A 27,923-nucleotide genomic window follows, 5' to 3' on the forward strand; every position below is an offset into this window, starting at 1 on the left:
TGCTGCTGGTAAACGGACGTTCTGAGGCAGTTGGCTGCTTTTTTCAGCTGCCCCTGAACTCATCCAATGTTATCTTATGTGTACATGTACACAGGTTCGTTTAATATAGTTTTTAGGCAGTTGCCTTTAGAGGCTTTTCTTTGAAGGCAAAAAAATGAGTTTAGACGCCAACGTTTCTGACATTTCAGACGCCGTGCCCGCGTTAAGCTGTGTTTCATTTATAGGCGTTTTTCATTTTTGGCTTTTTGGAAAAAAAAAAAAATGCTTCCAAACACAAACATGACAAAACGCCACTAAACGTGGCATGTGAATGCGGCAAAACTGACGTTTTAAACGTGGGTTTTTATCTGTCAAGTTGAATTGTTCAGGAGAGGTTGTAAAAACGCCCTGTGCACATTGAACCTTAAGGGTGAAGATGGAGTTTGCCTTACATCAATATCATATTTTTGCTTTCACTTTGCAGATGAAGACAGACCACTACGCAGCTAACATCTCTCACTATCCAGCGAACTGTATGTATTTCTTCATCAGTTGCTAATCACATTTTTTTTTACATTTTATACAATAGCAGAATGCACTTGAAGTCTGTTCAATATTGATTAAGGCATGCTTAGAATTGTTTTTGTTTGATTACAATTGAAATGCTTTAACTATGTGCGGTGACTGTAAACTTTCTGCACTTGATAAAAGCCAGTCACCACAAGAGCACAAAGAAAAACGTTTTCTGTGTACCCCATTCACACCACAACACTGCTGTGCATGCAGTGTGTAAAAATGCATTAGCACACTGGATAGCACCACATGTCACAGCAACACACTGCTGTGCGGAAACATGAATGAAGCACCACTTTGTGCACTAAATATAAAAAAAGAAAAAAGCAACCAGTAAGGGCCCTTTCACACGGGCACTTCCGTTGGATGGACTCTGCTTTGTTCAGAAGGGGATAGCCCTGCTGATCCCCACTGAGCAGGCGGGTGACAGGTCCTTCTCCGCTCACGGTGCAGAGCACAGACGGACAGAGTCCCGCTCTCCTCTATGGAAAGATCGGGTGAAAACGGACCGCCTGTCCATGTTCATCTGATCCAATCTGCCAGATGGATGGAAAATAGGACTACCATCCGTCTGGATTTTGCAGACAGGATCGGATCAGATAGCAGCAGGTGTCAGCGGACATGACATCAGCTGCTCCACAGGGGTGAATGGATGGTCCACAGGGTCGAATGGATGACTTAAAAACTGACAGGCGAACCTGATCGCACAGCCTGTGTGAAAGGACCGATAGATGTGTATCACACTGCCCTGTCACAGCAGTGCTCCACAAGGAAAAACTGACAGCTGATTGTTATTTTAGATAAAGATCCCAGAGATATATTTAAAGTGTTCTTGTATATTTAATTTCCAATCTGCTTTCAAGCAGATATGCATGTAAATCCTGGTATGCAACAGTTTATTCAACAATAACTTATCAAATACTTTGCATACCAAAATTATTTTCATACTATTTCTTTACCCTACGACAAAGAATAGGACTTTTTAGGTACAAGTATGTAATGGTAAATGAAATAAAAGATTTTATTATCATAAAGTCCTCAAATCATATTAGATAATATAAAACTATGTGAATAGAGCAGCGCTAGCGACAATAAACAAAATAATAAATATGTTACTGCTGCTGTAAGAAAGTACTAGTACTTAAAAATTATAAAACAGACACATGCAGCACTGGTAAAATATGTGCTATACCATGAATATCCTATATATAAAGTGCTCTGTGCAATACTGATATCCATAAATGACATGGGTAGTGAATATTAGTGTACACTGGGTGCAATACACAAATAGACTACTAATTCCCCATAAACCTCATACATAAAGTGCAAATTACAATAGATCCGCAATCGGTATTACCCAATTGCTAGTGAAATAATAAATATATTTTATGTGCTAACAGAGTTGATATAGTGCTAATAAATATATTTTATGTGCTAACAGAGTTGGTATAGTGCTAATAGATAGTCCTAAATAAATACCGGCTGGGCTACTAAACAAGGCTCTCATTAGCAGTCTCACTAGAAGCAAACAGCATCTCTTCAGCCTGCGCTGTCAATCAATCACCATGGATGTTTATGAAGTGATGCCTCTAATGTAGGAGCCGATATAGATGTTCATGCAGATAAGTCATATACTTGTGGATGTTGACCCCAAAAGAAAAAGAAAGGCAATATGGTGAAATATTGTGGCGCTGGGAAATCACTTGCGCATCACAGCGCTACTCACAGAATTCACTAGCAATTGGGTAATACCGATTGTGGATCTATTGTAATTTGCACTTTATGTATGAGGTTTATGGGGAATTAGTAGTCTACTTGTGTATTGCACCCAGTGTACACTAATATTCACTACCCATGTCATTTATGGATATCAGTATTGCACAGAGCACTTTATATATAGGATATTCATGGTATAGCACATCTTTTACCAGCGCTGTATGTGTCTGTTTTATAATATTAGATAATATGACAGTCATCAACAAAATGTTGATATTAAAGCAGTATTCAACCAAAAAGCATTTATTATACTGCACATCTAGTATATATACGCTCAGAAGTATGAGCTTGAATACTAAAATATAATGCTATAAAATATTTTAAAGTGATAATAGTGCAATACATGTAAACAATAATGTTATAATATAATAATAAATAACCATGCAATATTGTGATAAAATAAAGTGACAATGTGCAATCACCTGATGAATGACTGTATGTTTAAAACACAAAAGTCCAAAGGATCATAGAAAGCAATTGATCCAAACTCCTCAAGATAAGGTAAAGTGAAAGTGCTTCTATTTGTTGTGCTAAGTTCAAAATGATAACAATCTATAAGTGCTCCATAAAAATCATGTGATTCGGAAAATGCTGTGAAGGTGATCCAATAACAAGATGCTGTGTTCTCACTCAGGTGCTCCCCCCTAGGTAATGGACGCTCACCTTAGAGCGTGTGACCTTGCTGTTAAGCCTGGACAATACACGCATTAGAACCACTTCTGGGTTCAGCAGTATATCCGGAATCCTGGACTGGACCCACCACTGTAGGGCTGTGCGGGGCAACAGGTGTTATGGGTCCGCTCTTCTACAAGGAGCCGGTGTAAGGAAGGTGAGCGTCCAATACCAAGGGGGGAGCACCTGAGTGAGAACACAGCATCTTGTTATTGGATCACCTTCACAGCATTTTCCGAATCGCATGATTTTTATGGAGCATTTATAGATTGCCATCATTTTGAACTTTGCACAGCAAATTGAAGCACTTTCACTTTACCTTATCTTGAGGAGTTTGGATCAATTGCTTTCTATGATCCTATGGACTTTTGTGTTTTAAACATACAGTCATTCATCACGTGATTGCACATTGTCATTTTATTTTATCACAATATTGCATGGTTATTTATTATTATATTATAACATTATTGTTTACATGTATTGCACTATTATCACTTTTAAATATTTTATAGCATTATATTTTAGTATTCAGGCTCATACTTCTAATAGCGCAGTGTATATATACTAGATTTGTTTACCCCTGCATGCTGTATGAGACATGTGTAATGCTTGCAGCTGATTCATAAGAGAAAAGCGATATTACTGGATTTAGAGTTATAGGACGTTTTTTATTCTTATTTATTATACTGCAACTTACTAATTTTTAGATGTGATGGTTGTGTTCGTTTACTTTTTTTAGGCTTTTTTGCTTTTATATTTATCTGGTGATCTGGCCATTAAAGTGGTTGTACACCCTCTATAACCACTGGTAAGCCTATAATAAGGCTTACCTGTAGGTGCTGGAAATATCTCCTAAACCTCCACGGTTTAGGAGATATTTACAAAAAAGCCGAGTGCCGATGACATTGGTGCATGCGCACTTTAGAAAGGGCACATCGTGCCGTTTCTAATAGGGGCCATGACGTGACTGGCAGCTCTCGCGCGCATGCATTTTTTTGGGATATATATATATAGGATAAAAATGATCTGTCACAGTTAAAACCTCAAACGTAAAAGAACATCATATCCAAGCGGCGCTTTTGTCAAAATTCTAAATAATGACACATCTGCATATAAGCTAATATACATGCAATTGTGATAGCCAAACAGTAAATCGCAGATACAGAAGTGAATAAACGTGAAGATCAAGTCCATGGCAGGCTTCATATGTAGATATAGAGGAGAAATATTCGGATAGTGCACCAATCACCTTATTCCACACCCCATGCTCCACACGCCCCTTTGGGGTTCAAACTCACCACAAAGATGTAGATAACAAGCCTTCATGATATCCCACTAGTTTCCTGTGTCGGCCAGCTCGGAAGATCACAACATTCAAGGATATAGAAAAAGATAGGCTCCACATAGAGTAGTTCTATTTTCAAGTTGTTTTATTAAAGATGTGTGTCATCCAAAGCGTTAAAAACCTTCTGTTCCATACAGCTACTCTCATTACCAGTACATCCAATGGCTTGATGTCAACTATAACACTAGCAGTGATTCACCAAAGGGCCGGAGATGTCTGAAAGTACTGCGGGGGACACTGCAGGTCCGCTCACCGGTCAGTACTAATGTCTTCTGGAATCAATGCTGGATGATAGAGCGCAGCGTCCAATGCGTGTGTTCAGTGCACCGTAAGGTCATTCCCTGATCGATTTCGTCATTCTGACTTTTTTCAAAAGGACGCCCCTTTGACAAAGTCGGAATGACTAAATCGATCAATTATGGCTCAGGGGGTTTAGTACACACCCGATATGATCCGAGGTAGAGGAGACGTTGGTGGAAGTGGCAGCAGAGGAGCCACGCTGCATAGAGGGATGCCTCATTGCTGGCTGGGCATCCGGATCTGAGTTCACTTATGTGCCCGGTTTGCTTGCTATCCGTCGCGCTGTATAGAGGAATGCTTCACTGCTAACTGCATACCCGGATTTTGGTCTATCTACGTGCCTGTTGTGCTTGAAATTTGGTAAGTGTGCATTTTAGGTGGTGGAGGATCACTGTGAGGGGTGTTTCCATTTCCTACCTTTCCACATTGGCCCTTATGAAGAGCTATTAGGGGATTCTCCCTATCTCCCTAGAAGATTCTCTGGATTTCTGACTTATGGACTTTGCTATATAATATCATTTTGTACACTTATGTTTTGATGAATTTTGATGTCTTTGCATATTTTTATTTAGCATAAATTGATTTTTATGCACTTATTATCATTCATGGTATAGTGCAGTTTTTTCTTTGTTTTCCTTTAGTACACACCCCACACTATATAAGGCCGCCTGCGTGGCGGCCTTGTGTAGTGTGTTGCGGCGGCAGAGAGAGATAGACAGAGAGACAGTGTCATTTTATTTAAGTTAGATAGAGAAGGCATTCGAATCAGTTAGCTGCACTTACAGTGTATTGTGTATATATATATGCATCCTAGGTGTTGTGTATATATAATATATATACACTGTATTCAGTTTAGCTAGATCCGTTCCTGTTATTCTCTTCCTAATATACTGACAGACAGGCAGGTGTTTTCACAGTATTTACAGTTAGTGTACTGTGTCCTTTGCACACTCTGCACCTAAAGCTACCTGAAGAAAATTGCTGGTGTTCTTCTGATCCTATTAGTACCACAGGCAGGCATCTGCAGTATTTACAGTTAGTGTACTGTGTCCTCTGCACAGTGTGCACCTAAAGCTACCTGAAGACAATTGCTGATATTCTGATCCTATTAATACCACAGGCAGGCAGCTGCATTATTTACAGTTATGCCCCGTACACACGGTCGGATTTTCCAATGGACAATGTGCGATCGGAGCGTGTTGTCGGAAATTCCGACCGTGTGTGGGCGCCATCGGACATTTTCCATCGGATTTTCCGACACACAAAGTTGGACAGCAGGAGATAAAATTTTCCGACAACAAAATCCGGTCGCGTCATTTCCGACCGTGTGTGGCCTGTTCCAACGCACAAAGTGCCATGCATGCTCAGAAGAAATTTCGACACGGGACAGCTCGTTCTGGTAAACTTAGCGTTCGCAATGGATACAGTACTTTCGTCACGCTGCAATGTTAAAAATGGTTTAATACAGGGCACTCTCTTCTTCTTTATAATGTGACAAGAATTAAGTAGTTTTGCTGCTCATATTCACACACACTTCTCACAAACTTCTTTTGTTACTATTTATCGGGATTCCCTCAATATATTTTGATTTCTCACATCTGACAACATATTTTTGTATATTTTTTTTTTTTTTGCCTTTAATGTAGAATCTTTTTTTGTGTTTCTCTTTTTTTTTTTTTTGGTGATTTTGATTTGTACTCCCAAAAATGTTTGTGTGTTTTTTGTGACAAGTTCCCACAACACCATTGATATGTTGTTCTATTTAATCTGTAGGAGATTGTTTGGTGTTGTTGTCCCTTGTTAATTTCACATTTTATGTTAGAAATGTACCTGAATCGTCACCAACAAACTGTCCTTTTTGGATGAAAACACACACAGGAGAGTAGAATTTACCTAAAAAAATTTTATTAAGGGGTCACAACTATAAAAAAACAAAGAGGGAGGCAACGCTGGAGAAACTGCAGAAGTGGGCGAAGCCTTGGACCCCCAGGGCAGACATCAATTATTTAAAAGCAAAATTGGTGGCCTGAGGAGTCCATATCTAAGGGAGGGCAGTCTGGTCCAGAAGTCCCAGAGATCCGGAAAGCAGCAGATGACATCTGTGTCCCCAGGCTGTGGTCATACGAGAGACTGCGTCTTCTGTCAGACCAGACTGAACCCAGGGCAATCACTCTTTGGTCTTCTTTCCACGCCTCCTTCCATGCGGTGGCTGTGGTGGTGGAGTTGTGGCAGCAGGAGGAGGAGGAGGAGGAGGATCATCGATCTCAATGACATCCGTCTTGGGTGTCAGTTCCCCACTCTCCCCCATACGTAGGACTTTATAAATCAGGTCCTCAGAGAGCTTGCGTTGGCCCTCCTGCATGCCCTGCAATTTGGTGGCAGCCATGCAGGCAAAGGCCTCTGCAGGACTGGGGAAGGCTCTGAGGGACGCAGAAGCCTCCTGGATCAGCCTGTATGCTGAATCCTGCACAGGACTGAGAGTGGCCTTCCTGGCCCTTTTGTATGGCAGGTGGAGGGGAGGAACCTGAGACTCAGTCAGGCTGCGACTTGTCCCAGGCTTCTCTTGGCTGACACTTAGCCCCGCCTCCTCCTGGCTGACACTAATCCCCGCCTCCTCCTGGCTGACACTAATCCCTGCCTCCTCCTGACTGCCACATTCCACAGCCTCCTCCTGGCTGAGGTCTTCCTGTGTATGAAAAAGGGACATAGTTTTAGTATTTTTTACATCAATCACACACAATTTTCACCTCCTGACTGCTGCAAATTGAATGTTAACAAATATAACAGACTATCATTCTGAGCCCAGCATTTTGCATTCTTGTCCCAATTTTGGGTGCCCACTACTGTCTATTGATATGTAAAACACTTTTTTTAATCAGCAAATAACGATCAATAATAACATCTAGTAAACATCATTTATTTATTGCCCAGAAATCTGTAGAAGAATGCTATACCTGACTCCAGCTGGGCTCCTCCACTTCTTCCTGGCTGGAAGGCCCAGGTTGGACATCAGAAGCCTCAGCTGGTATGGAAGGAAGTGTGGAAGGAAGAGTGGAGAGGGATTCCCTGACTTCAGTGTGGTCTGACAGAAATCGCAGTCTCTCATAGTACCACAGCCTGGGGACATAAACGTCATCTGCTGAAGCTCCGGACCTCTGGGAATCTGTGACCTTCTTGCGCTCCCTAAGATACATGCTCCTCAGGCCACCAATTTTAGCTTTTACATAAGGGATGGTTGCTGTGGGGACCACCGGCTTCACCAACACCAGCAGTTTCTCCAGCACTGCCTGCCTCTTCTGTTTGTGGTTATAATGGGGGTGTCTCACTTGCCACAGACAGGGCAGCTCCCTGTATTTGTCAATAAACAGGGGCAGGAAATTGTGGTCGTTGAACCCATCCATTTTCTCTGCAAGACACAACACAAGACAAACCCTAATGTCAGGCCAAACTCCCCTAATCTTGTTACAATATAGGCTTCCATTTCGAAGCAGTATAGGCCCAAGTTTAGATCCTACCTTCGTTAGCACGATCGGCGTCTCCGATGCTCCTTCCTCCGCTCACAGATCGTACGTAAGACGCGCGCGTGTTATGATTTCTACACACTGCGCATGCGTATAACTCCGCCCGCCCCTGACGTTCTTTCTAGTCTATTCCCCGCCCCTTTTCGTTCGGCCCAGTGGGGGAAGAGCACATGGCGGATAGACAGCAGGATCGTGCTAATTGTACCAACGAGGAGGAGGAGGAGGAAAGGCCGGATCCGGACACGTCCCGATCCAGAAGGAGATTGAAGGACTCAAATATGTCCTTTGGGGAGATGTTGGAGATGGTGGACATCCTGAAGAGGGCCGACTATGATGGAAAGTGTGGGCCTTACCCCAACCCCAATGTCCAAAAGGCCAAGATCATGGCGAAAGTGGTCAGGAGTCTGCACCGGAAATTCGGGGTACGACGATCGAAAGATCAGCTCAGGAAGCGGTGGTCGGACCTGAAATTACGAGAACATGAGCAGTACAGAAAGATCCGGAGAGTGCTGCAAAAAAGTAAGTAGTAGTGCTGTGTTCCTATTGTTCTTGTGTTTATTACGTTCGTGCTGCTCCATGTGCTTTTAGGAACTGTTGTACAGTTTAAAATGGCAACTTTCATGTTCATGGGCACATTATTGGTTCGGATCACACATTTTTATTTCGGACTATAAAATACCATTGCTTAGCCCATATGCATTTGGCCACCATTTTGAAGTCCTATACTTGGCTTCAAAGAATTGGGTTGTGTAGATGGCTTTGTTACTAGAATGAAATGCCAACTAGATTGTGTGTAAGGAGAGGACACTCAGCAGCTGTTTTCACATCTGGACACTGGAGCACTAGTGTGGGACACAAGAACACCATTTTTATTACGGGGGGCACACAGGTGCTCCAGTGTATACTATAGGGGGGGCTACATCTGTGAAGCTTGTACTAAACAGGTAAAGTATTGCAGCTTGACAAAGGCCACTAAAAAATATACATCTTGGAACTCTGCTAAAATAGATAATTGTACCCCACTTCCAAGCAATGTTTCATCTTTATAGTTCTGATATTAAATATCTGTGTGCTAATTATACCATTTTTGTTTTACATAGGGGAGAAAAGACTCTGAGGACACCCCTCATCCGAGGAGACCAGAGCCCCCCCCCCGGAAGAAAATCCCCCCAACACAAGATGAGCAGGAGGAAGAAGACGTGGTGGAACTAGTCACCACAACAGGTGAGTGTCTGCGACCACTGGCTCCGATAAAAGATGGCTGGCGGCATTTTTTTGTAAACCTAATTTATTTTGGGGTTCCTCTCTTTTTAGGTGATCGTGAGGTTGTGGATGAAGATCCTTTCACATCCGAAAGTGCCCAGACCCTGATCGGGGAGATCATGGGGTGTAATTTACAATTGGAAAACATCAAGCAAAACATCAATGATGTTATTCCAAAATATAAAAACATCATTGATGTTTTGGGGCGAGTTTAAAACCCCTCCAAATCACTTTCTTCTTTTGTGTGCTACAATGTGCGAAATGTTTTTGTGATTTTTCCCAAAGCCAAATTTGGAGGATGCACACAGCGTGCCAACATGTGCTATCTGCCATCACGGGAGATCAATGGACGCGTTTTGGGGGTGCAACCCCTTCCTCAATGATAATGTAGCGGTGAGGAAGGGCTTTCTCCCCCAAAACACATCCCTTGATCCCCCCTGATGGCAGATAGCACATGTTGACATTGTGAAATTTGTGTGCATCTTCCAAATTTGGCTTTTTCAGGGGTGATTTCACCCCATCTGAACGCTATATCAAACACAGTTCCTAAATACTCATGTCTGATATTGCCTTCAAGTTCTACCAAATGTGAACTTTGTAAGATCAAGATTTGTGTCTTTCTTGTGGGTTTTATACAGGCCTGTTTTCTATAAAATGCACATTTTGATTTTGGATAATGACACCACAAAAATTGATATACAACAAACATGTTAGTTTGTCAGAAAAACCTTTGGTAAATGCACATGTGATTGTGCAGGTATTAAAAAGATTGTTCATCAAGAATGTGTGGATTATTGTCTCAACGCTACAACACTTTTGGGGTGATGTAATTGTTGTTTTATGAGAAAATGGGGGTAATTTCCTAAGGGCAAATCCACTTTGCACTACAAGTGCTGTTTCAGTGCAGTTGCAAGTGCACTTGTAGTGAAAAGTGTCTTTGCATTTAGTAAATAACAGCCAACAGTGCTTTGTATAAGGTTACACAATCACGACATTTTCTGGACTCCACACATTTCTGTCAGGGTCAGCTCAAACAAACACAAGCAGTAAATGTCCACAAAGAAGAGCCTGGGGGGAGATGCCTGTCGAGAACTTGAGGTCCTGCAGACTTCTCCCTGTGGCCAAATACCGCAAGGTAGCGACCAACCTCTGCTCCGAAGTGATGGCTTGCCTCATGCAGGTATCCTGCCTGCTGATATAGGGGGTCAGCGAAGCCAACAAACGGTGAAACACGGGGTCCGTCATCCTGAGAAAGTTCCTGAAATCATCAGGATTATTCTCACGGATCTCACGGAGCAAAGGCATATGAGAGAACTGGTCACGCTGGAGCAACCAATTCTTGGTCCATGAACTCCTCCCCACCCTGTTCATGGACTGGACTTGTGTCAAGGTCAGGACCCCAACACCAAGCCCCCGCACAGCACGAACTGTACGAGGAGTACGCATACGAAACATGGCTAGAAAACGGTCGGCTGCTCAGAACGAAGTAACAGGACGCACTGAAGAACAGCAAGGCCTGTGAAGAGCGACCTGAAAACCAGTAACGAACGAACAAGAATACAATGACTACCTAAAGTCACGCGGAACTTGCTGCACGCACTGAAGAGCAGATACAAACCCACAAGCACAAACTGAACGGCAGAAAACGATCTGAAAGCCACGAGTCTGAAAAAGCGCGAATCGTCTCTCACCAAACTTTTACTAACACGAGATTAGCAAAAGGAGCCCAAAGGGTGCCGCGCTTGGTTCTGAACTGGCCTTTTCTAGTCTCGTCGTACGTGGTGTACGTGACCGCGTGGTTGTCGATCGGAAATTCCGACAACTTTGTGCGACCGTGTGTAGGCAAAACAAGTTTGAGCCAACATCCGTCGGAAAAAATCCGAGGATTTTGTTGTCGGAATGTCCGAACAAAGTCCGACCGTGTGTACGCCCTATTAGTGTTCTGTGTCCTCTGCACAGTGTGCATCTAAAGCTACCTGAAGACAATTGCTGGTGTTCTTCTGATCCTATTAGTACCACAGGCAGGCAGCTGCAGTATTTACAGTTAGTGTACTGTGTCCTCTGCACAGTATGCACCTAAAGCTACCTGAAGACAATTGCTGGCGTTCTCATACTAATAATACTACAGGCAGGCAGTTGATTCTGCTAGCTGCAGTATAATCATAGTTGCCAACAGTCCCGATTTTCCCGGGACAATCCCGATTTTGGGACCCTCGTCCCGATTTAATCTTGTCCCGGGTGTTTTCCCGAATTTTTGGGTTTGTCCCAAGAAAATAGTGAGTGTTTTTGTAAAAAACGGCAACGGCTCCACAAAAATGGCCGCTGTCGCCTCCACGAGTCAGTCACAAAGTTCCCCTTGTGTTCAGTGCAGGGGAGAGGGGCAGCCAATCGGCTTCTCTCTTCAGTGTACAAATAGAAAATTCTATTGTACACTGAAGCCTATTGGCTGGAGGGATTGGCAACCCCTCCCCGCTCTACACTAAGCACAAGGAAGACGTGATCAGCCTCCACCGCCATCACCCTCTGCCCCCGTGTGTCCGACGGGGCTCAGGGAATGGTGGGAGTGACGGGAGGGAAGAAGGGAGGCTTCACCTGGCTGTTCAGGAGTTGTCTGACGGACCTGTGAGTAGTTGTGGCCTGTCAGTGTAGTGGGGGAGAGGAGAGATAGGGGGAGGGGGTGTACTCAGTGTATGGGAGGCTTGGAGCTTTCCCTGCAATACACTTCTCAAAGGCTGAGGTCCAGCATGGAAGGACCGGGGCTCCGCTGGCTGGGGACATTGATGGTCCTGGCTCCCCTCTTGCACCCCATGTCACCACCATACCTGCACCCCCCTCCCCCCATGTTACCACCATACCTGATTCCCCCTCCCCCCGTGGCACCAACATACCTGCACCCCCTCTCCCCCCCTGTGTCACCACTATACCTGCACCCCCCTCTCCCCCACGTGTCACCACCATACCTGCACCCCCCTCTCCCCCCCTGTGTCACCACCATACCTGCACCCCCCTCTCTCCCCCGTGTCACCACCATACCTGCACCCCCCTCTCCCCCCCATGTCACCACCATACCTGCACCCCCCTCTCCCCCCCCTGTGTCACCACCATACCTGCACCCCCCCTCTCCCCCCCTGTGTCACCACCATACCTGCACCCCCCTCTCCCCCCCGTGTCACCACCATACCTGCACCCCCTCTCCCCCCCTGTGTCACCACCATACCTGCACCCCCCCTCTCCCCCCCGTGTCACCACCATACCTGCACCCCCCTCTCCCCCCCTGTGTCACCACCATACCTGCACCCCCTCTCCCCCCTGTGTCACCACCATACCTGCACCCCCCTCTCCCCCCCTGTGTCACCACCATACCTGCACCCCCCTCTCTCCCCTGCGTCACCAACATACCTGCACCCCCCTCTCCCCCCTGTGTCACCAACATACCTGCACCCCCCTCTCCCCCCTGTGTCACCAACATACCTGCACCCCCCTCTCACCCCTGTGTCACCACCATACCTGCACCCCCCTCTCCCCCCATGTCACCACCATACCTGCACCCCCCTCTCCCCCCGTGTCACCACCATACCTGCACCCCCCTCTCCCCCCCGTGTCACCACCATACCTGCACCCTCCCTCTCCCCCCCGTGTCACCACCATACCTGCACCCCCCTCTCCCCCCTGTGTCACCAACATACCTGCACCCCCCTCTCCCCCCTGTGTCACCAACATACCTGCACCCCCCTCTCACCCCTGTGTCACCAACATACCTGTACCCCCCTCTCACCCCTGTGTCACCACCATACCTGCACCCCCTTCTCCCCCCTCTGCTGGGGGCACCTTATGTAAGGACAGACTCTGCTGGGGGAACCTGATGGCATCTGGTGGCAGGCGACGTAGCAGGTGACACACTCAGTGGTCCCACTGATTCTGCATTATGGTGAGTTGAATGATTTAATTTTATATTACAATGTAATAGAAATAATGCGCTTCAATCATCCTGACACCATAACAACCATGGTGCCGGGATGATTGAAGTGCTAACACCAGGTGTTTGGAGTATCTTTATCTGCTGATGGTTAAACTCTGGAATAAACATTGCTATTGTAGTGTAGGATCTGGGTCTGCTGTCCCTCCATCCCTCTCCCTCTACCCCCCTTTCCCTCTGCATCCCTCATTCATCCCAGACTCTAACCACACCCCATTTTAGCCATGCCCATGTAAGCCACACCCACTATTTCATGTAAACCACGCCCATTTTTTTGGCTTCGCGCGCCACATTTTTCCCTTTTACTATGCCATGCCCGCTAACGCATGCCCTGCCCCCTAAATGTAGGCTGACTCCGCCTACAGCCCAAAAAGTGTCCCGAAAAATTTTTTTCCAACGTTGGAAACTATGTATAATCAGTATATATATACATCCCAGCTTTGTGCAGCTACATCTCACTGCAGGCCATTAGTATGTCTGGAAGGCCAACAAGGAGAGGCAGACAGTCACAAGCCAATAAAAGAGGTCAAGCAGGCTCTGTGTCTAGAGGCAACAGTGCTGGTCGTGGACACGGTGCATCCTCATCAGCACGTGGCCGTGGGACATGCTTGTCCTTTTTTTCGGCAGCTGGCCGTGTTGAGCCACAACATGCGGAAGACTTAGTAGAGTGGATGACCAAGCCGTCCTCATCCTCCTCATCCTCTCTCACCCAGGCTCAGGGTGCTTTGTCTGGCAAAGCAGCTGCCAACACAGCCTGTTCCCTCGGCTCAATGGCATCAGTCACTCCTTCCCTTGCCCCACCATGTCCTCCTGAGGAGTCCCCCAAACTGTTTGACCACAGTGTTGGGTACATGCTCCAGAGTATGCCCAGCTTTTTGAAGGTTCCGATGATGGTACCCAGCTAGAGGAAGGCAGTAATGTGAGCCCAGAGAGAGGGGGTGCCCAAGAAGGACAGCAATCTGGCAGTCATGTTCCCCCAGCTGCAGCATACTGCCAGGTTTTCTCCAGTGATGAGGAGGGAGGGGATGATGAGGAAGTCAGTGACTCCACGTGGGTGCCTGATAGAGAGGAGGAGGGGGAGGCACATCTCCAATGAGGCAGGATGCCCTCCAGGGGCCAGCCTAAGGGCAGCACACCGACTGCATCACACCGCAGAGCTCCGCACGTGCAGGGTGCTGCTGTCTCTGCGTGTTATTCCAAAAGTTCTTTGGTGTGGCCTTTTTTTGAGACGAGTGCATCAGATCGCACCGCTGCTATTTGCAACATATTTCTCAAGCGTATATCGCTTGGCCAAAACATCACCCGCTTGGGAACCGCATGCTTGACCAGACATATATTGACCTGCCATGCAGTTCATTGGCAAGCGTACCTAAAAGACCCACACCAAAGAACAAAGTGGATCTCTCCTTGCTCCTCATCAGCTGGGATCTCCAACCCACTATACCTTCAGTCCTCTCTGAAACCTGCACTGAGAGGAATGAAGGTGTAGAATTAGGTGTGTCACAGCCAAGTACTTGCGGGCAATCTGCTATCGGTACATGGATGTCAGATTGTACCAGGCAAATTCGTTCCCAGCCATCCACATGCCCAGCGGTTGAATGCTAGCTTGGCTAAATTGCTAGCACTTCAACTGCTGCCTTTTCAGTTGGTAGACTCTGCCCCCTTCCGTGAATTTTTTGAATGTGCGGTTCCTCAGTGGCAGGTTCCCAAACGCCACTTTTTCTCACGGAAGTCGGCTCCGGCTCTCTACCAGCATGTGCAAGGCAATGTCTTGGCCTCACTGAACAGGGCGGTCAGCGGTAAGGTGCATATTACTGCTGAATCAGGGTCCAGCAGGCATGGACAGGGACGTTACCTATCTTTCACCACACACTGGGTAACTCTTCTGGCAGCTGGGAAGGATGCACGACAGGGTGCAGTAGTGTTGGAGGCTGTTCCGCCACCACGCCTCCAAAATTCTACTGTGGTGATTATGCCACACCTCTCTCCTCCACCCCCTCCTCTTCTTCTTCCTCCATGGCCTCTTCCTGTGATGATTTGTCCTCGGAACCAGCGATGCTCCGTAGGCGTTCAAGGGGCTACGCAGGCAAAAAGATGCCATGCGGCGCTTGAGCTGGTGTGCTTGGGGGACAGGAGCCACACCGGGACAGAGATTCTGTCAGCTCTGCAGGGGCAGGTTCAGAGGTGGTTGACGCCAGCTTAAGCCAGGAATGGGGGTTTGCGACAATGGCACCAACCTCCTCTCCGCCCTCTGACAGGGACAACTGACCCATGTGCCTTGCTTGGCTCACGTCCTTAAATTGGTGGTGCAGCGGTTCTTGGGCAGGTACTCGGGCTTACAGGATGTCCTGAGGCAGGCCAGGAAAGTCTGTGTGCATTTCCGGCGGTCATATAATGCCAGTGCTCAGCTGGCTGACCTCCAAAAGGAATTTAACCTGCCCAAGAACCGCCTAATCTGTGACATGCCCACCAGGTGGAACTCAACGTTGGCCATGCTGCAGCGGCTGCACATGCAGCAGAGGGTCATCAATGAGTACCTATGCGACTATGGCACCAGGACAAGGTCAGGGGAGCTTGCTTCTTTACCTCTCAAGGCCCCCTTTATCCAGACAGTGTTCCTGCGTGCCCACCGATGACACAGGAAGAGGAGGAGGATTGTGTCAGCATAGAGGTGGAGCCTGGCACTCAGTATCAGCAGCAAGTCTTCAAGGGATCATTTACAGTCCGAAGAAACCCATGGACTTGTACATGGCTGGGAGGAGGTGGCTGCAGATCATGTTGTCCTTAGTGACCCAGAGGACTCTGGACCGAATGCCTCAGCAAACCTACGCTGCATGGCCTCCCTGATCCTGCAAAGCCTGCGGAAGGATCCTCATATTCGTGGTATCAAGAGGAGGGATGATTACTGGCTGGCAACCCTTCTTGATCCATGTTACAAGGGTAAGGTTGCGGACCTTATCTTGCCGTTGCAGAGGGAGCAGAAGATGAAACATCTTCGGGAGGCCTTGCAGAAAGGTTTGTGCAACGCGTTCCAGATCCTGGGAGGTTACAATTTCCTGGTCCTCCTGGACAACGTGTTGCTGAGGCTTCAGTCAGTCACAGAAGGAGCGGTGGAGAAGGTGGCCATCTGACCGATGCGTTCAGAAAATTTTTTAGTCCACAGCCCCAAGGTCTGATCGGTCCCAGCAACCATCGCCAGCGTCTGATTCATATGGTGCAGGATTACCTAGGGGCAAGATCAGACTTGGACACCTTTCCCACCGAAAATCCTCTGGGTTACTGGGTCTTGAGGATGGATCACTGGCCAGAGTTTGCACAGTATGCAATTGAGCTACTGGCCTGTCCTGCATCCAGCGTTCTTTCGGAACGCACATTCAGTGCTGCTGGAGGCTTTGTAACCGATCACAGGGTGCGCCTGTCCACCGAATCAGCTGACCTTCATAAAAATGAATCAGTCTTGGATCACCAGCTACCAAGCACCTGATGCTGATGTAACCGATTGATTTTTTTTTTTAATGTGAGATCCCTTCAAGACTGCCTATTCTGATGCTGAGTGACTATCCTGTTATGCTGAGTGACAATCCTTTTCCTCCTCAATTTTCATGCTGATAGCTTGTAAGAACATTTTTGGTTCTGGGCACCGCCACCAGTGGCAAAGGCCCAATTTTTCTGCCCCTGTTTAACAGGGGCATGTAATTACAATTTTTGATGCAATACTTCGCAGCAGGGCTCATTCCTGCGCTCCAACTATAGTATCTGTGAGGGGTTGCAGTGTTGTTACACCAACACCAGTCCCCAAGGTCCTAATTTTCAGCCCCTGTTTAACAGGGGCGTATAATTACAATTTTTGATGCAATACTTTGCAGCAGGGCTCATTCCTGCACTCCAACTATAGCATCTGTGAGGGGTTGCAGTGTTGTGGCACCAGTGCCTAAGGCCCAATTTTTCTGCCCCTGCTCAACAGGAACATGTAATTACAATTCTTGATCTAATATTTCACAGCAGGGCCCATTCCTGCGCCCACCAAGAGTAACTGTGAGGGCTTACAGTGTTGTGGCAACACCACCACCACCAAAGGCCCAATTATTCTGCCCCTGTTCAACAGGTGCATGTAATTAAAATTCTTGATCTAATATTTCACAGCAGGGCCCATTCCTGCGCCCACCAAGAGTAACTGTGAAGGCTTACAGTGTTATGGCAACACCACCACCACCACCACCAAAGGCCCATTTTTTTAGCCCCTGTTCAACAGGGGCATATAATTACAATTCTTGATATAATATTTCACAGCAGGGCCCCTTCCAGCGCCCACCAAGAGTAACTGTGAGGGCTTACAGTGCTGTGGCAACACCTAAGGCCCCAATTTCTGCAGAGTATACAGGGCAGGCCCCTACTTTCAAACATCCAACTTGCAAACGACTCCTACTTGCAATCAGAAGGAGACAACAGGAAGTGAGATGAAATCTACCCCTAGGAAGGGAAATTCTCTCCTGTAAGAGTTAATATGGGAAAAACATGTCTCCTCTCCACTGATGCTTTATCACCAATCCTTCTTTCACTAAAAAACCCCAAATTTTCAAAAAACATTTGTCATTGGGACAGAAAGTGAGGTGAAATCTTCTGAAGAGGTGCACAGACAGCAAAACAAATGTTACAGGGGTGATAACCCTTCCCTATGTTTTCCAAAAAGCTTAAAAATAGATTTTTTTGGCTGGAGCTACACTTTAAAAATGTACCAGTTCAAAATTACAAACAGATTCTACTTAACAACAAACCTACAGTCCCTGTCTTGTTTGCACCGCTTGTATACTGCTGTTCAGAGTATAAAGGGCCTGGGGACCCCACGCCTTTCCTTTTTTTAATTTGGGTGCGGGGTTCCCCTTTATAACCATACAAGACCCAAAGGGCTTGGTAATGAACTGGGGGATACCCATGCCATTTGTCTCACTGATTTTCATACATATTGCCGGGATCCGACATTACATTAAAGCCGCAAGCAGTTTTAAATTACTTTTATTTCTTTAAAAATGTCATTTTGTGCAGGGACTGTTCTAAGCACGGGAAACATGCGCCACTTTACAGGCATACTATAGACACCCCCCAGGTACGATATTTAAAGGAATATTTCACTTGTTTTTTTGTTTTTTTTCACTTTAAGCTTTTATTAAAATCACGGCCGTTTTTAAAACTTTTTTTTGCATTGATACATGTCCCCTGGGGCAGGACCCGGGTCCCCAAACCCTTTTTAGGACAATATCTTGCATATTAGCCTTTAAAATTGGCACTTTTGCTTTTGAACGTTCAAGTCCCATAGACTTTAATGGGGTTCCAAAGTTTGCGCGAACTTTTGGTCCGTTTGCAGATTCTGGTGCGAACCAAACCGGGGGGGGGGGGGGTTTGGCTAATCCCTATTGTGCACATGTTAGCATGTATGCATATACACAAGTAAAATAAATTCTAGCTCCCTGAATACAATTCTAACTTAACATTTTATGCAGTTTATGAGCTTTTTTTTTCACTCATCTATACACAGCGCATGTTTACGTACCTGTGTGTACAGGCACATTGAAAACAATGGGCTGCATTTAAATCAGTGAAAAAAAATTGTCTGTATGCCTAAAAATGCTGAGTTTTTAGGCAGAGGTGCAAGAGGCCTTATAATGGTGTCTGTATTTTATTAATGGTTGAGAAGGGTGAAGGTCAGCTTTAAAGATTTTGTACAAACAGTTTACACATTTGTTATAGCATATAAAATATATACATTACCCGTATACATACACTTTATATATACACTGTATATTAGGGTTGCATCGATACCAGTATCAGAGTCGATGCTAAGCATTTGCACGAGTATGGGTACTCGTGCAAATGCTAAATTACCTGGAACCAATACGTTCAGGCTTGGTTCTTTCAGCTGTCAGCAGGATTCCCCCACTGACAGCTGAAATGTAAACAAAAAAAGACGGCAATTATTGGGTGTTAACCATTTCAGCCTCAGAAGGATTTACCCTCTTCCTGACCAAGCCCTTTTTTGCGATATAGCACTGCATCGCTTTAACTGACAATTGCGCGGTCGTGCGACGTGGCTCCCAAAGAAAGTTGACATCCTTTTTTTTCCCAGAAATAGAGCTTTCTTTTGGTAGTATTTGATCACCTCTGTGGTTTTTATTTTTTGCCCTATAAACAAAAAAAGAGTGACAATTTTGAAAAAAAAAGCAATATTTTGTACTTTTTGCTATAATAAATATCCCCAAAAATATATAAAAAACTGAATTTCTTCTACAGTTTAGGCCAATATGTATTCTTCTACATATTTTTGAGAAATCGCAATAAGCGTATATTGATTGGTTTGGGCAAACGTTATCGCGCCTACACAAAAGGGAATAGATTTATGGCATTTTTATTAATAATTTTTTTCGGCGATCTGCGATTTTTATCATGACTGCGACATTGCGGCGGACAGATCGGACACTTTTGACACTATTTTGGTACCATTGGCATTTATACAGCGATCAGTGCTATAAAAATGCAATGATTACTGTGTAAATGTCACTGGCAGGGAAGGTGTTAAACACTAGGGGGTAATCAAGGGGTGAACTGTGTTCCCTCAACATGTTCTAACTGTAGGGGGGATGGGCTCACTAGAACATGACAGAGATCACTGCTCCCGATCACTGGGAGTAGTAGATCTGTGTCATGTTGCTAGGCAGGACAGGGAAATGCCTTGTTTACATAGGCATCTCCCCGTTCTGCCTCTCCGTGCCATGATCGTGGGCCACCAGTGGACATCGAGCCTGCTAGCCACGGATGACGCAGCAACGTACGGGTACATTGTTTTGCGCACCCGTGCCACTTTGCTGACATATATCAGTATGAGCCAGTCGACAAGTGGTTAAGGAGCTGGGCTGTCACGTCCTTGGGGTTACCTTTTTTACAGATGAAGTGTAAACAAAGTTCCAGCAATTGAAGCTGTCAAAAAAAAGCATCAACAACATTGCTCAGGGTTGAAACAGAAAGATACAAAATGAAACATTGTTTCATTTTGTATCTTTCTGTCTATTTATCTAAAGATCAAAGGGATGAACTTCAATCTACAGATGAAGTCAGTTTAAAGCAACCTGTCAAGTAAAAAAAAGTTTTTTCTTTTATTAAATGTTGCTCTGTTTAACCCTTTATTAACCCTTAATTTTTTTCTTGTTCACTTCTATTTTATAAACTATTAATTTCTTTTTTGGTTTTGTTTGCTTTGTTCGTTAATATTTTTAGACCTTTAACATATATTTACATGTTTTACGTTAAAAAAAGCGCAAAATTAAAAAAAATATATATTTATTTCATTTGTAACTAACTTTTCAATGCTTTATATTATTGCTGACAGCTGAAGTGTAAACAGAACAGTTGCCGGTAGGTATCGGTAATTGTTATCAGCGAGACCAATGATGAGGAAACACCGCTCAAGGTGTGAGTGCTGCAAGTCTAGTGTTCCTTCCAAATCAGAAGTGCTCACCTCTGAGATCAAAAGGGAAATAAACATGTTAATGCGCTTCTCGCAGATAACAGTGCTTTTATGATTAAGCGCTGTTATCTATGTGAAACGCGTTAACATTTTCATCTCATGGTGCTCGCTGTGCTGTCTATGTTTTTATATGTTGATTACTACAATAAAGATTTTGGCATCCTTCCGGAGTGTGTACGACCATTCATCCATTTTTCCTAATTGGTATCCATGAGTACTAAATAAAAAGTATCAGTACTCATACTCGCTGTAAAAAAAATGATATTGGTGCATCCCTACTGTATATTCCTCAAAAAAACGCTAAACTATTTTTTTCATTACATTCATTTTATTCTTCAAAGACTGCAGTTACAGCTGGAAGGACAAATTCTAAAGTAACAGTAAGGATATAAATTACAGTAAGGATATAAATTACAGTAAGGATATGCATAAATGTAGTAATACTGCACTTCGTGTGATGGGGGCTTTTGTGGTAGAACAAGATGCAATGCTTTTTTGTTTTGATGTATTTACTTATAAGATTTAAAATGATTAGTACACATTTATAAAAAAAAATGTTTATTGGTTTAAAACAGAAGAACTGCAACGGACACCATGGACACAAGTTCTGAGTGGAACAATTCTCAAATCACAGAGTTCGAGATGTCAGAACTAGAGGAAAAGGTATTAGCTCACTATTTTGTTACATTCTCAGGTAGACGTATTTGCTTTTACTATAATATAATAGAAATGTGTTTATGTTCCTGTAAAAATAATAATATCAAATAAGATATCTAAACATTATAACCCTAGGTTCACAACTATACATTTGCTGCGGTTCATGTTTGCCTGGGCATAGCAGATCATTCATTTTATTGGTCTGCTGTACCTGTGGGAAATGCAGGTAAAAGGTTCCTGCGCCTTTTTAAAAACACAACTGCAGAGAAATTGCATGGAGCTTTTGAGTTCTCAGATGCATGGGGGTGCTTACTTGCTCTGTGCAATAGTTTTGCAAAGAGCAGCACCAATCCTCTTCTCGAGCAGGCTCCCTCAAGAACTGCGCTCCTGTGAATGGACATTGTTCACAGTGTGGCTCTGGCCCGCCCCTGCTCTCTCCACATTGGCTCACTGGCTGTGATTGCCAATGGCTCCCGCTGCTGTGTGAGCCAATGAGGTAAGAGACACCAGGAAAAGCCGCTGCTCTCATGCACATCGCTGGATTGAGATGGGGCTCAGGCTTCCTTAAGTATAAGGGGGGATGGGGGGAGCTGCACTGAGAAGGTTTTTTACCTTGATGCATAGAACACATTAAGGTAAAAAAACCTTCTGCCTTTAGAACCAAATCAAGCACCTGTCATGTCATCTCAGCGGGTACCAACTGCCAAGCACCCAATGGGCTCTTATGCCCCGTACACACGGTCGGACTTTGTTCGTACATTCCGACAACAAAATCCTAGGATTTTTTCCGACGGATGTTGGCTCAAACTTGTCTTGCATACACACGGTCACACAAAGTTGTCGGAAAATCCGATCGTTCTAAACGCGGTGACATAAAACACGTACGTCGGGACTATAAACGGGGCAGTAGCCAATAGCTTTCATCCCTTTATTTATTCTGAGCATGCGTGGCACTTTGTCTGTCGGATTTGTGTACACACGATCGGAATTTCCGACAATGGATTTTGTTGTCGGAAAATTTTATATCCTGCTCTCAAACTTTGTGGGTCGGAAAATGTGTGATGGAGCCTACACACGGTCGGAATTTCCAACAACAAGGTCCTATCACACATTTTCCGTCGGAAAACCTGACCATGTGTATGGGGCATTAGACTATATGAATAATAAAAAGCAGATACTGCAAAGCCAGATTTGTTCCTGTACTAAAATGGACAATATTTACATATTCATAACAAGCAGTTAAAGAGTTTTAGAACAAGCTGTCACTGACCTCTCTAGCTGCATGTACTGTGAAGTAATTGATTCCCAAAAATCCTCAAAGATCACAACAAAGTTTCTAAAGTTAGTTTTATTCAGTTTCTCACACCTTGAAACGCAGTATGTTTTACATCAGAGGGCTGTCAGGCTGCCAAGCTACCATAGAAAGTAAAAGGGAAAAGAGATGTGATTCCAGTGTCTCTGATGTGAACTTTGAAGATGAATTTCTTGAAAAAGAATATAATTACAGGAGGTGAAAGGGGGGCTCTGAAATGATATTACTACTGAGAAAATGCTCGCTCATGCCTGATAGTACACCCACCCACTTCAGTGTACCTAAACGTGTTTACCTAAGCAAGTCAACATCGAGAAACCCCTGTTACAGATATAGTTTAGTAATACTCTGACTTAAAAGTAAAACAATGCATACACAACAATCAGCTGAATTGAACTTGGCTTTGATGTTTCTAAGTGGCCAACCTAATGGAAAATCTGTTATATCCAGGCTCTGAAAGGTTCCTGGCAACTCACTAGACTATTTAGTGTCCCCTTTCCCAGAAACTACACAATGGCACATGCAGCGACAGTAACATAAACTTCACTGCAATTAACACCAGCAGGCAAACAGATCAGATGAATCTCACAGGAGGTTTTTCACAGACATGCAAAGCTTCTGTTAGAAATCACAAGGCCCCATATGGCCTACCTGCAGGACCCTCTTCCCCCGTCCGAAAGTGACTGAGGACATAGATTTATCAGTCCTTTTCTCTGTAGCCTCAGCTGTACATATGAATGAATAGGAAGCGCTCTAAAGGCTTCCTGCTCATTCACAAACTGAAGCATATTAAACACAGTGTACTATGCTTCAGTGATGAATGAACACAGGAGTGATTGGTACCAATTCAGGAAAGGAAGGGGCAAGTAAATTAAATATTTACTGTCTCCTTCCACTGCTCTCCATCTTGAAACATCCCCCTGTGTGCCTTCAGCAGCTGCTGGCAGGAGGAGAGGAGGGAGGGAAGCTGGTAAGACTGTGGGGGAAAGGGGCACACAGGGGGGCTCAGACAGCAGATGGAAGGGGTGCATGTGCTAGAACCTATCCCCCTGCAGCAGGAGGAGGAAAGAAGAGGAGAAGCTGGCAGCACTGCAGGTGGAGGCAGAAGAGGATCTGTGTCTGAAAAAGACAGTACAGTCAGACCTCCTGCTCAACAGGTTCCTGAGCCCCCCTTTTGAATTGATGAGGCTCGGGCCCAGTACAAGAGGGCTGGCTGTACTGCCTCATCAGCGGCCCTGCACACTTGGTACACTGGCAATATTGAAGTATGACTGACTGACTGCTTGATGTAATGCCATAAGTACAGGACTGATGTGGGCTACATTTTTGACAGATGCAGCCCATTAAATGAGTTGTTTAATACCGTTCCTGGTGAGGCTGTCCAATAAAGGCATCAATCTCTCCTGTCCTGAAGTGAACCTGACTTATTATTGTTACCAATAACCGATATAAGACAAAGCTATAATACTGTCTTACAAATCCAAAATGGCACAGCCTTTTTTTCATATTACAGTGGAACCTCGGTTTGCGAGTAACGCGGTTAACGAGCGTTTCACAAACCAAGCACTGTATTTCTAAAATTCCTAACTCGGCTTGCGAGTGTTGTCTCACAAAACGAGCAGGATTCAGGCTAAAAACGGTGTGCAGTACCGCTTTTGGCCTGAGGTGGGGGGCGCCGGAGCCGAGCAGAGCTGAAAGTCGCCGTTCGGAAATGCACGGAAAGGCCCGAGGACAGTTCGGCTGACCTCGACAAACCTCGGAAAGGTTCGTCAACGGAGTCTTTCTGAGGTTTGCCAAGGTCCGCCGAAGTGTCCCTCGGGCCTTTTTGGCAGTTTCCGAGGCTCTCCGGCGCCCCCACCTCTGGCCGCATGCGGTATTGCATCCCATTGAAGTCAATGCAGAACTAATTATTTTCGTTTCCATTGACTCCAATGAGAAAACTTGCTTTGATATGCGAGTACATTGGATTACGAGCATACTCCTGGAACGAATTATGCTCGTAATCTGAGGTTCCACTGTATGCTGTTAGCTTAAAGCTAAAGTTTAGTCATTTTTGGGGGTGTTACAGCACCAAACACATTAGTTACATGTAAGGGTGTGTATCCCATCACCTGAAACTGCTGCTTCCATCATGCCACCCTCATGGCTGTCGAGAATTGCTCTGAACAGCTATATTCCGGAGCTCTAAGTGTTAACAGATGTCTCTGCTAATGTAAAAAGTACTGCTGTTGCGATGTTCACCCCACCCCTCTCTGTCTTCTCTGCAATACAGAGACCTTGAGATCTCATACTGCTATTCTCCCACAATGCATCCTGTTCTGTGAATGGATGAGGAGCAGATGAATGACAGAATCTCCACTGCCCGTTCACAGAATGTGATGCATTTGTAATACAATAACCCAGTGACGTATCCTCAGTGTGTGCAGTGTGTGCCATGCACACATGTTCAGAGGGGATAGTGACTGAACACATTGAGGATTTAGGTTATCTGGGGCTGCCTGTGCTCGCCTCTCCACTTTCCACTGTAAACCCCCATGTTGTTGGTTGCTAAGGGCTGTGATGTGAACTGGGGACTAGGATGTGAACTGGGGGGATCCTGATGTCAATTGGGGGACACTGATGTCAGCCGGGGAACTCATGATGTAAATGGGTCTCTTGATTGAGTTGATTGAGTTGTTACTTGCTGCCTGGTTGCTAAGTAGATACAGACTATTTTATTAAGTTCTTCCTTAAAGTGGAACTGTAGTCAGCATATAAAGTCCTGCTGAGTCACTTCAGGCTGGCCCCTTTTGCGGGTATAGCTATGTAACACATTAAAAATAAGTGCCTATACTGTTTAAAATCCAGTAATACACTGTCTCACATGCTCAGTTGTTCTCCATTTTTAGGCATTTTTAGGCACTGCCGGGTTTGTAGAGGCCGATCTCCTGACAGCCTTAAAGCAGAATTATACCCTCCTATCCTTTACAGCCAAGGAAGCTGCTTCTGTGTGATCTGCAACTGCCATGGTGCTGCATGATCAAATATGACACCAGCCATTTGATGGTTTGACAGTTTGGTTGAGAAAACAAACAAATGTGACAGTTAGCAATCCCAGCATTCCAGTAATGTAACTGCTTTAAAAGTGTTAAATCAATGGGTTTAGTTCTGCTTTATGATTTACTGCTGTTCAGGGGCTCTGGGCTTCAACAAAATGGCAGCCTCCACCAAGAAGAAACCGGAGCAATGCTAAAAGTAATTTACAGCACGGACTAATTTTGGTAGCATAATTATTAATGTGGAATGTATGTTCTTTGCAAAAGAACATTATTTTTTTATCATTGTTATGGGTAAAGTTCCGCTTTAAGGTAGGTTGAGAAGCAAATTTAATGAAAGAGTTAAATAATAATGAGTGTTATGTGTTGTACATGTCTGTTAGACTCAGGCTTTAATTTACCATGCCCTTTTAGGACCCTTCACTGTTAATGCAGTCTGGCTACTGCCATCATTCGTTGCGGCACACTATGTGCAACACTTTATTGCTACACATATAGTTTGTGTAAGGGATGTTAAAAAAAGTTTATGTAGGTGACTAGAGAGTAGCATGGCTCTCCCTTGTTGCGGGCCAGGGGACCCATCTTGCACACAAACCCCCTGATTTCAGAAAACACCCCTGTTTTAACCCATACAGCACTGAAAGGGTTAAAACAGTGCAATATCTAATGACCATGAAGGCGATATCAGGGCAATATCTAATGACCATGAAGGCGGCATGAAAAGAGGATTGTTACAAAAAGCATTTTCCTGCAAGATATGGAATACACACCATAACACATAACTAGTCTGTTTAGTGTTGTATCCCCCCTCCTGTAGTATACACAGATATTTTCATACTCTACATATCCTATTCAATTGATTACTGCAAAGATTATATTTTTTTCTCTTGGCATGTATTTTATATACTTTTTTTATACTTCTTTTGTGCAGATTGGACTGTACATAAAAGAGTTCAAAGAAACCCATAATATGCTGCAAGAGCATCTTAGCAAGTGTATCAAGGAAATGCGTGACATTGCAAACTGCATGGATGAGTTTCATAGAAAAGCCACCATTGCTAGTGTAACTGGAAGTTCTGTGGGCATAGCAGGAGGGATCACTACTCTAGCAGGCCTGGCCCTGGCACCTTTTACATTTGGTGCTTCTTTGATCGTTGGCGCAGTTGGCATGGGTGTGGCTACAGCAGGAGGACTCACGGGTGCTGTTGCCTCTATAGTTGACAATGAGAACATTAAAAAGACACTCAAAAGAGTAGAAGAAATTGTTGGAGAAATACAGAAACATATTGAGCTGATACAAGAGATTTCTAAAAGAATGCACTGTGAATTTCAAAAACTGGGTATCAATGACATCTATAATGCTGCCACACTTGGGGGCATACTCACAAATGCAGCAGTTCAGGTAGGCAGGTTGGTTCGACTGGGCAGAATAATTGCAACTGCAGCTCGAGGGGCCGAAGCAGCAGCCCAAGGGGCCCGTCTGATTACGGCTATTTCTGGGGTTCTTGCTGGATTCTTGTTAATTGTGGATACATTTTTTATTGTGAAGGGAGCACAGGATCTAAAAAATGGTTGTAAGACCAAGGAAGCTGAAGAGATTAGGGACTTGGCTGAAAAACTTCAAAAACTCCAAAGTGAGCTACAATCTAATGAAGAGGAGATGACAAAGGCACTTGAAGAGAATTCAAGCCTGCTCACATAAATTATCACATAATTGGTCTCATCAGCCTTGGGTCCCATGCTTTGCACCTTCTTCTTAAAGCCCCCTCACAATGCTAATGGGCATGCAGACTGGGAACATCATGGCAGCCAGACTACATGTCTATCTCCCCAATGCCCGAGGGATATTAGGCCATATGTTTGGTGCATAAATAATGACTTTAATGTAATAAAGTATTAGGCAACTCAGTAAATTTAGTCCAGAAGCACTACGAAAATCACTACTGATTAATTGCTGGTAATAGCAATCAGTCACTACACAAAAGTTACAAATACCTT

General features: G+C 44.7%; 1 protein-coding gene across 1 annotated transcript; it reads left to right on the plus strand.

The window, feature by feature from the left end:
* Positions 1-426: 426 nt before the first annotated feature.
* LOC141139458 (apolipoprotein L3-like) lies at positions 427-27,714 on the plus strand. The gene is made up of 3 exons (XM_073625555.1): positions 427-512; positions 21,497-21,584; positions 26,857-27,714. Exons 2-3 carry the CDS (start codon positions 21,516-21,518, stop codon positions 27,625-27,627), a joined length of 840 nt encoding a protein of 279 aa, XP_073481656.1. The 5' UTR covers positions 427-512; positions 21,497-21,515; the 3' UTR covers positions 27,628-27,714.
* Positions 27,715-27,923: the final 209 nt, after the last annotated feature.

The sequence above is a fragment of the Aquarana catesbeiana genome, linkage group LG04, assembly GCF_042186555.1.
Source record: "Aquarana catesbeiana isolate 2022-GZ linkage group LG04, ASM4218655v1, whole genome shotgun sequence".
NCBI lineage: Eukaryota > Metazoa > Chordata > Amphibia > Anura > Ranidae > Aquarana > Aquarana catesbeiana.

Coding starts and splice junctions, on each gene's coding strand:
- LOC141139458 (XM_073625555.1), top strand. CDS start 21,516: ATGGACACAAGTTCTGAGTGGAACAATTCTCAAATCACAGAGTTCGAG. Junction 21,585..26,856: donor TGTCAGAACTAGAGGAAAAG/GTATTAGCTCAC, acceptor TCTTTTGTGCAG/ATTGGACTGTACATAAAAGA.